The sequence below is a fragment of the Tenebrio molitor genome, chromosome 2, assembly GCF_963966145.1.
Source record: "Tenebrio molitor chromosome 2, icTenMoli1.1, whole genome shotgun sequence".
In the NCBI taxonomy this organism is placed as follows: Eukaryota; Metazoa; Arthropoda; class Insecta; order Coleoptera; family Tenebrionidae; genus Tenebrio; species Tenebrio molitor.
This window is the reverse complement of record NC_091047.1, coordinates 27,035,996-27,046,411: the sequence shown is the minus strand read 5'-3', so window position 1 is coordinate 27,046,411 and position 10,416 is coordinate 27,035,996. Positions and strand designations below refer to the sequence as shown.

Sequence of the window (10,416 nt, the reverse complement as noted above, 5' to 3'; positions counted from 1 at the left end):
AAACAATATTAAATAATGATCCTGAAGGTCCAAAGGGCTCAGTAGAAGAGTGGAAACGTGTATTTTACAACTTATTCGAAGAATTATACAGACAAAATATTTAGTATCAACAAAAATATGTTTTTAAGGCCTTTGGGGATCTAGAAGCAAATGCCAGAAGAAGAAATGGTGGTGGGTCAGTCAAGGAAAAACCTCTGACTGATATCGAAGAATCAATTTTAAACATAGTACATACGTAGTATTGTTGCAATTGACGATGCACCAAACGTTTCTGAACCTGGACTTAACATAGGCGGAGATATAATAAACCTTGTGGGAAACATAGAAGCAGAAAGAAGTGATAATGAAGATGTTCAAACATATTATTAAATTATCTAAATAACAGAACCGGAGCCAATAACAATGAATGTACCTAATATGACACAACAGGTATCAGAGAGACAAAGAAAAAATTGCCTCAAGTGTCGCTGCAAGACAATTTTAATCCAGTTGATCTTATAAAAAGCCAAGAAACATGGGCTTCATCTATGAAAAGTTTAGCTGAAGCCATCAGTGACTTGGTCGAAGCCATAAAATATGCCGCCGATAAACTGTAAATCAATGTTAACTCATTTTTCTTCGTGGACCTATTAATAATGTTTATTTGTTTTTTTTCGTCTTTCCATTTAAGCTATGTATCTGTAAACGCATCTCTTTTCCTTTGTCCTTGAAGGAAAAATATATTTTGAGCATTATTTACCATAATGGTTTGCAAAGTTATAAATTCCACCATTTTCTTCTTCATGATCAGGCCAAGGCACTCGCAAATGTTGAGAGATGTTATGTAGCACTCCACAAGTGTAAATGATTTTGGCTGCTTAATGTAATGTAAAGTTCTGTCTTTCAGAAGACATCTAAATCTTCCTTTTAGTTGACCAGATAATAATTTATAACATGATGTTAAATTTTAAAGGCACATAAGGAGAAGTCGTTAACATTTTTTTGTAATACCTAGTTGTTAAAGGTGGCTTTCCGGATTGTTTGTCACCATGTAAACAACCTCACAACGGCCGGAGTCCGTTAAGGGTGTCCGTTATGAGCGGGAGCGGCCGTTATGAATGACTAAATAACTATAGCAACGTAGATCTAAACTTTATTTTTCAACTTTTTTACAATTGGTACAATAATTAATGTTTAATGTTATGGGACACACCTTGAATTAATCGAAATCCGTATGCTACTAGCAGATGTAGACGACATCGAAGATTATGCTTCAGAATTTTAACACCAACGCAAGCGCGATTTTGCAGGGAATAACGATGACCTCACTTGCTCTGCGGCCATCGGACATCGGGAATATCTTGATCGCGGTTTTTTATTGATTTCAGTTGTTTATTTTCAACGGAAAGTTAAGTGTTGAACAAATCTGACAAACAGCAGCAGATGTAGACAAGATCGAAGATGATGCTTCACAATTTTAAGACTAACACAAGTGCGATTTTGCAGGCAATAACGATACCTCACTTCCGGACATCGAGCATATCTTGATTGCGATTTTTTATTGATTTCATTCATTTATTTTCAACGGAAAGTTAAGCGTTGAACAAATCTGACAAACAACGGTTGACATGACGACGTCCTCCGCACACTTATTAATCATTCGGTTTTTTCGATGGTGTCGAAAAAAATGTATTTCAAAAAGATAATTGTGAACGAATCGTAGAGATATTACAAAAACTATTGTACAATACACGTCCGTTAGGGCCTTTACAGCCTCGCCAGTATTATTCGACTCGCTCTGCGAGCTCGTCTCACAAAATCTCTGGCTCGGCAGTAAAGGGTATCCTAACGGACTTCTACTGTAAAATACTATAATAATAACAGGACATATTAATAGGGTGGAAGTTGAAGAGCAAAAAGGCCCCGGGGCCCGACGAACTTAAAGCCCCCATATTTAAAAACCTCCCTCGGATTGTCATTGTTGCCCTGACAGTTATCTTTAATAATTGCATGCGCCCCCACCATTTCCCCCCGGCCTGGAAACATGCCACCACGGTCATGATCCCCAAACCGGGAAAAGACCCAACCAACCCCCTTTCATACCGCCCCATTTCCCTCCTGAACATTGCAGGGAAGGTTTTTGAGAAAATCCTCTCAACCCGCCTAAAAAATTTCCTAGAGATCAACAACCTCCTCCCACCGGAGCAGTTCGGATTTCGTTCCGAACGCTCCACCATCAACCCCATCCTTGAGTTTCACACGAACACCACCCGACATGCCAATCTAAAGGAGCACACTCTTGCCGTCTTTTTGGACATAGAGAGGGCCTTCGACCGGGTCTGGCACGACGGGCTGGTCCAGAAACTCATAAAAATTCCAATAAACCAGGCGCGGATACAGGGTAAAGCGAAATCGAAGTACGAGTACTTTATTTTGACCAATTTCAATATTTTGAAATCGTCATAAACACATCATTTCTTTACAAGTCACTTTACTACAAGACAATTGAATAACTGTCCACTTTTTTTCCGTCTTTTGCTCATGTCGCAGTCTCGTCCAAATATTTGATGACCCATTTGTCACCACCGGTTGCTTGAGGGCCTAATCTGAAGTATTATCTGTATTTCTCTATTTCATAATTATTGGGTCCTTTCAGTATTTTAAAGCCGGACCAAATTAGTCGAATGCGAAAGCGAATGTAACACAGCACAGTGAAAAATAGTGTGTGTAAGATGTTTTTTCAAAGTGGTTGGTGCCATTATTCCTGGAGTCCTGCCCAGCTGACAAACCCAGCCGTCTTATCCCGTTAATTACCCCGTTTTCTTTGTATTCCGTTTAAAATACGCCATGTCCAGGGTGTGAAAGAGTATTGCTTTTATTTATGTCTACTTATTGTCTACATGTTACGGACTTTTCGTTTCCTATACCTATGTTTTTATTTCATAATTTTTTCGAATTATCTAAATACACTGACCGGCACAAAAAACGACTCACTTCGCGACTCACTTTGAATTTTAAGTACCTAATTCATTGTCTTGAGAATTTTTTTTTGGTATCATGTTGTATTGAAAAGTGCTATTTAAGTTATTCTTTGCCAAAGAATATCCGACAAACAAAACATTAAACACAGGAAATAAGATTTTAATGAAAAATGATAAAAGCAATATTTTAGAAAAAAAAATTATGTTATGAAAAATTGTTAAAATTTGAACAGTATGTATTTTGAATTAGTATCTCGTATTGTCAAATTAAATCTTTTAACACGTAAAAAAACCGACAAAAACACAACATGGAAGTAGCGCAAACTTTTCAATAATTTATTTAAACAAAACAATTCGGTTGCCGTGGTGACCATCCCGATCATTGAAAATATCCCAATTTAACCATTATAAAAAAAAAATAAGCACAAATATAATTTCAAGATTATTTATTAAAAAATCATAATGAGTCGCTTTTTGTGCCGGTCAGTGTAGCTGAACATTCAAATGCAAGTATTATTGTATGAATGACAAATTGATGTTTTATACATTTTTTTCGTATAGAACAAATTTTCTGGTAGATAGGCAAAATTAGAGAAAAATTGCCCCCCCTAAGTAAAATTCTGTATCCGCGCCTGCAATAAACCCCAACTTCATCCAACTCATCGACTCCTTTCTCTCAAATCGTACCTGCAGCGTCTAAATCCAAAACATTAAGTCCCGCCCAATCGCTCTTCAAGCAGGGGTTCCTCAGGGCTCCATCCTTTCCCCCCTTCTCTACATTGTATACTGCAGAGATTTTCCTGTTACAGATGCCCCCCGGACGAAGACCAGACTCTTCGCCGACGACACCGCCGTGTGGACAAGCCAGAGAAACCCCGCGATCGCCGCCAGGATCCTACAGGGACACCTGAACGACATCACCACCTGGACAAACACCTGGAGAATCAAACCAAACCCTCTCAAATCCCAGTCCATCTTAATGTCCTACTCCGGAGCCAGGTCCCGTCACCAAGCCCCCCATCTCCTACTCAACAACCAGGCCATCCCCAAACTTCAACACATCCGCTACCTCGGCGTCACCTTTTCCAAAAATTGCACCCTCCACCAGGACGTCAAAGAAACCCTCAAAAAATCCCGCAACCGAGCCAACCTCCTGTACAGAATTCGAGAGCGCATCAGTGGGTGCGATTCGAAAACCCTGTACCACACCTACAAATCCTACATCCGTCCGTCATCGAATACCGCGCCCCCATCTACGCCACCCTATACCCGGCCCTCCTCCACCAAATCTCCGCCTGCGAGAGAAGAATGCTCCGCAGGATCTTTCGACTCACCGACAGGTTCTCCTCCGACAACCTCCACTAGGAAACCAACACAATCCCGATCCAATCCCGCCTCAAAGAACTCCAGAGCCGCTACGTGACCCGCACCCTAAACTCCAACAACGCCCTCGCCATCCAAACCCTGTCCACCTCGTTTAAATACCCGTCACGAGACGGCCGCCTCCTCAACAGAATCCCGAAAATTCCAAAGCGCAAGCTAAAACACCCCCCAACAGCTCTCCTCTCACCAGCCTACACCGACCTACCAGATGACCTCCAGGAGCTTGTGGACTCAACCCCCTTGACCATGCGGTAGCCGTCGACGACGCCAGGACTACCGGGACTCAGGACATTTACCCCGGTAAGACCTTCTAACCCCCCTTGTTCTCTTTCTGCTCTTCTTTCTCCATTCCAGATACTGAACAACAGGACCCAGAAGATAAAAAGAACAATCCAGTAGCAGGACCATCCATCCATCAAGGACGCCCAGGACACCATCTGTACCCCCCAGCCCCATCTGCCTCACCTAGTATATAAGTTTGTTTCACCTAGCATAAGTTCACTGTTACCATCAAACGTTATTTAACTTCCATTGTATTCAGCTTTGTTTTTTTTTCCGTTCTATTGTATCATTATTGTATTATAACCATATCATTGTCTAACATTAAGTATAACATTGTAATTGTAATTAGAATAATCCCAGGGCTGAAAAGGCCTTAAGCCTCAGCAGCGCCCCCCTTGTAAAAATTTGCCATCGCCCTAAGAACGAATGAAATGTAATAAATAAGCAAGGAAATAAATGAAGTTGAATCTGAATCTGAAATAGTAGGTAGAGAATAACTAGAAACCAGAGACGAATAAAGTCCTCAACAAAAGTGACAGTTATTCTTTCTCTCGAATAAAGACGTCCATCACTGTATTGTATCGTACGCTTCGATCGGTACGATGATATGAATGTTGTTATTAAATAAAATAAACGGATTTAAACTTAACAAGGAATGAATTTATTTACGAATTGGTGACAACTACAAGGCGTCTTGGACGTTTAGCTGCTCAAGTAGAAGTGAAGTTACGCTATTTCATACAAGTTTTGTCCAGCCCCTAAAGAAGCTGCAAGGGTAGCGGTCATAAACCCCCATCTGTGCAAAATAGAAAGGAAAATGTGGGTGGTTGAAGACATGCCGCCGGCCTTGAAGCCTTCCAGGGTTCAACAATAAATTGAATCAATTTCGTATTAAAATAATTACTGAACAAAATAAAATGATAAATTTCAAATGAATAAAATAAGGCAAATTAAATACAAGAGAAAAAAATATATATAAAATATGAAAAATAAGAAAAATGAAATTAAGTGAACATAAGTAACATGATAAACAAGGTAAACAAGGTACAATGATATAAACTAAAGATAAGAAAAATGGTACAAACTTAAAAAATAAGATAAACCTTTCATACGTCAAAAGACGAATATGAGAAACCTAATACATGTAATACATAAATCTAAATTAAAAAAAAACAAAACTAAATCAAAATATGTACATAAAAAAAGATCAAAAAACATAAATACACAACAAAAAAAACGAGGTGAGCAATTTACAGTTTTTCACTCGTAATGAGTCAACACATGAACGTCCTCGCGTTCTAGGGGTAACACACACAGTTTGTGCACTGAACGTTTCGTAGCACCGTTTTTTGTCTTTAACGACGCCACTCTTGGTAACCCGTCCTTTCCGAGGTGCAGCTCGGTGATGCGCGCCAGATTCCACCGCAGCGGAGGTAGCTCGTCGTCAGCAATCAACACCAGGGAGCCGACGGCAGGTGTGGTGTCGGGATTTCTCCACTTGGATCTCGCCTGGAGTCGGGAGAGATATTCCCGAGTCCATCTTCGCCAAAAGAGTTGACGCATCCTTTCGACGAGTTGCCAACGGGACAGTCGATTGGTTTTAACCTCGGTGATGTCACCCTCGTGGACTGCAGTCAGAGATTCACCTGGGGAAAGGAAATGTCCGGGAGTCAATGGTTCGAGGTCATTGGGGTCATTACTTATGGGTGTAAGGGGGCGAGAATTTAAAATTGCCTCGATTCGCGTGAGGAGCGTGTACATTTCTTCAAACGTTGGAGTTGCAAGTCCGATGCTTCTTTTAATGTGATTTTTTACCGATTTAACATTTATTTCCCACAATCCGCCCATGTGCGGTGATCGCGCTGGAATGAAATGAAACTCGGTATTTCGTTCCGTTAATTTGTTTATCACATCGGACTGAAATTCTGAAGACTTTAAAAATGACTTGAATTTTTTGGTTTCTTGATTTGCGGCTCCGATAAAGTTCGAACCATTATCGGAGTACAAGTGACGGACGTGACCCCTTCTGGCGATTAATCTGTGCAAAGCGCCCAGAAATGATTCGGTTGTTAAGTTACCGACTAACTCCAAGTGAACTGCCTTGGTTACTAAGCAAACGAAGATCGAGACGTAAGCCTTTACATTTCTTTTACCGCGACCGGTTGATTCCTTGATTAGTATCGGTCCTAAGTAATCGACTCCAGAAATAAGGAAAGGGCGATTCGATTCGAGCCTGCATGCAGGTAAATCTCCCATCATTTGAGTCACTCGTTTGGGGTTACACCGAAAGCAAGAGTTACATCTGTGTATGACTTGTCGAATGAGACTACGGGGTGAAATTATCCAATAATTTTGTCTCAGTGCCGCTAACGTGCCTTCGGCTCCTGAGTGCAAATTTTCAACGTGAGCTTGTTCAACTATTAATTTGGTCACGTGATGATCATTTGGCAACAAGATCGGATGTTTGGTGTCAAATTTTAAAGAAGCATTTCTTAATCGTCCTCCGACTCTAATCAAATTGTTTTTTGAAAGAAAAGGACTTAACGTTAACAATCTGCCTTTGTTAGGAAGAGCTTTATTTTGTCGAAGGATTTTTAAGTCATCGGCAAATGCTTGGTTTTGAACTAATTGGATGATGGTGATTTTAGCTCTTTGCAATTCATGAATTTTTATTGCGCCCGAATCTCCTAGTTGCCTTTGTTTCGATTTCCTGTGATTATGCAGCCAACGGAGGCAGTATGCTATTATTCGATATAATTTGTGAAAAGACGAAATTTTTGTCAACACAGGTAATGGGATTGTCATTACTTCAGCCGCGACAATTGTCTGTTTACGTCTCTCGGGAATTTCGTCATGATCAATTGCCGTGTTTGGCGTGTTTGGCGATAGGTCCGCGACATTCGAGTGTAGCCATGATGGGCCTTTAAACCACAATTCGTTGTCGACAAGTTCGCGCGGTGAAAGACCGCGGCTCACGAGATCTGCGGGGTTTTCTTTGCCCTTTACGTGTCGCCACTCGGAGATCGCGGTTAATTCCTGAATTTCGGCCGTTCGATTGGCGACGAAGGTCTGCCACGTGTTCGGACTATTATTTAACCATGCTAACACTACCATTGAGTCCGACCATAAATACTGTTTGGTGACGCGAATGTTTAGCGCCTTTTTTACCGAAACTATCAGTCTAGCCAATAGCAAGGCCGCGCACAACTCCAGCCTCGGCAATGTGATTGTCTTTAAGGGTGCTACGCGCGATTTACTGCATAGAAGACGGACAGAACAATTGTTTTCGGCGAAGGTGCGAACATATATGGTAGCGCCATACGCGGACATGCTCGCATCACAAAAGCCATGCAATTCCACGCTTGTAATTTGCGTCAGTTCGGACATTCCTCTTGGTATTCTTAACATTTGTAAATATGGTAATTCTTTTAGGAAGTTGATCCAAACGCAATGGATGTCTTGTGGGACTGATTCATCCCATCCAATCTTTAGGGACCAAAGTTTTTGCAAGATTATTTTTGCTCTCGTAATAACCGCTCCGATGATACCTAGTGGATCGAATATCTGGGCTATGATTGACAAAACCGAACGCTTGGTTACCCTCGATTTTTGATCGATTGGTTTCGCGTCATATTTTAAAAGATCATTTTTTGAATCCCAGAGCAATCCTAAGGTTTTCGTCACGTCGTTATCCAAGTTAACTATACCGTTTTTTTGACAATTGTTTATCTTAGGGGGGGTCAGGGGTACATTTGAAGTCCACTTGCGCAAGTTGAAACCTCCTCCTTGTAAAATGGTGGATACGTCCTCGCAAATTGTCGACAATTCCGAGATGGTGTCTGCACCCGTTAACAGATCGTCCATGTAAAAATCACGCTTTATTATTGAACTGGCCAACGGGTTCACATTTTGATTTTGTACGGCTAATTCGACCAAACAACGTGTCGCGATAAAACTAGCTGGTTTCGTCCCGTATGTGAGAGTCGTTAGTCTGTACGTTTTTAATTCTTCGTTGGGGTGATCGCGCCACAAGATTCTCTGATAATCCGTATCTACCGAGTCGATTAGGATTTGCCTGTACATTTTCTCGATGTCGGCTGTAATCACGTAACGATGCGTTCGGAATCTGATCAAAATAGAAAAGAGATCGTCTTGTATTACCGGACCCCCAAGTAAGTTGTCGTTTAGGCATTTATTATTTGTCGTTATGAAAGAGGCGTCAAATACCGCTCTTAATTTCGTCGTGCTGCTTGATTGTTTAAGGACCGCGTGGTGCGGCAAGTAACAAGAATTTTCAAAATTGATCGTCGGATCCTTTAGAAGTTCCATGTGGTTCAACTGCCGATATTCGGTCATAAAGTTCGAATATTGTTCTTTTAATTCGGGGTGTCTGTTGAGTTTACTTTCTAGTGACCGGAAACGTTTTACAGCCCCAGCGTGAGAATCTCCTAAGTCTGGTGGGTTGCTTCGAAAAGGTAGACGTGCAATAAACCGCCCTTGCGCGTCCCGTTTTATGGTGTTGCAGAAATGGGTTTCACATTCTCTCTCTTCCGGTGAAAGTTTGTCGGCGACCGCATTAACACTTTCGATGGAGAAGAATTTTTCTACCTGCTCATGAAGGTCGAGCTTTTGTTGCGAAAAATGGCACAAAGTTTTTGTTTTATTATCCAACTCGCCCAAAGTGCCGCCGACAATCCAGCCCAGATGGGTTTTTTGAAAGTGTGGCTGCCCCGGCGCCAGATGGATTTGTCCGATGCACATTAACGGTAAAAATAGTTCGGCCCCAATTAGGAGATCGACTGGTCCTGAACAATCAAATCGCGGATCAGCTAATTTAATGTTTTCGGGGACGGCTATCTTTGACATGTCCATTATGTGAACCGGAAGATTTTCTGTAATCTTGTCTAAGACCAAACATCTGAGTTCTTGCGAATATTGGTTGTGTCGCGATTTTATTGTAACCCGAGCCGCGTGATTTACACTACTCGCTGATTGGTTTATACCTCCGATCTCTATTCGAACCTTTTGTCGCGTGAGACCTAACCTTTTGCACATATCGGAGGTTATAAAATGGTTCATGGAACCCCCATCAAGAAAAGCGCGACACTCTTGGAATTGATTGTTTTTGTCCTTAATTAAAACTATAGCAGTCGGGAGAATGCCTGATTTTATTAAGTTTACACGAGAGTAAGAATTTAAAGAAACCGACTGTGGACGGGCTGTTGATGATTCCAGACCGGTCGCACCGTGGATTAGAGTATTATGACTCGCGTCGCACTCCTTACATTTGAAATTAACGGCATTATGATTGTCCTTGAAACAATTTTGACATAGTTTTAATTGCTGGATTAATTTGAGCCTTTCGTTAAGGTCTAATTTCAACAATGTGATGCATTGATTGGTGTAATGATTTGGTTTTTTACACGCATTGCAAAATTTTGATTTATTTGACGACTGGTTGTTCGACGTGCTTGAGTAGCTGTTTGATTTTGATTTAGATGGTTGGACGTTCGTTACTACCAGTGTATTCGTAAGAAACAACGATTCTAATGTTTGATGGCGTTTTTCTAAAAAAAGTAAAAAATCCTTGTACTTGGGAATAGATGCATCGACCTTGCTCTGCCATTCCCTTTTCGAATGAAAGTCCAATTTTTCGGTTATAATCGGAACAATGATCGCGTCCCAACTATCTACCGGTACTTTCAACATTTTTAGCGCTTCCATGTTGGTGTTCAACATATCAATTAATTCGCGTAAATGAGTATGCGAGGCCTTTGCAATTACCGGGAAT

The 10,416-nt window shown here is 41.1% G+C and overlaps 1 protein-coding gene across 1 annotated transcript; it reads right to left on the bottom strand.

Annotated features, from left to right (window-relative positions):
- Nucleotides 1–5,885: 5,885 nt before the first annotated feature.
- Nucleotides 5,886–9,497, bottom strand: LOC138122793 (uncharacterized). Its single transcript, XM_069037093.1, has 2 exons — nucleotides 7,460–9,497; nucleotides 5,886–6,271 (listed from the first exon to the last, which is right to left on the bottom strand). Exons 1-2 carry the CDS (start codon nucleotides 9,495–9,497, stop codon nucleotides 5,886–5,888), a joined length of 2,424 nt encoding a protein of 807 aa, XP_068893194.1.
- Nucleotides 9,498–10,416: the final 919 nt, after the last annotated feature.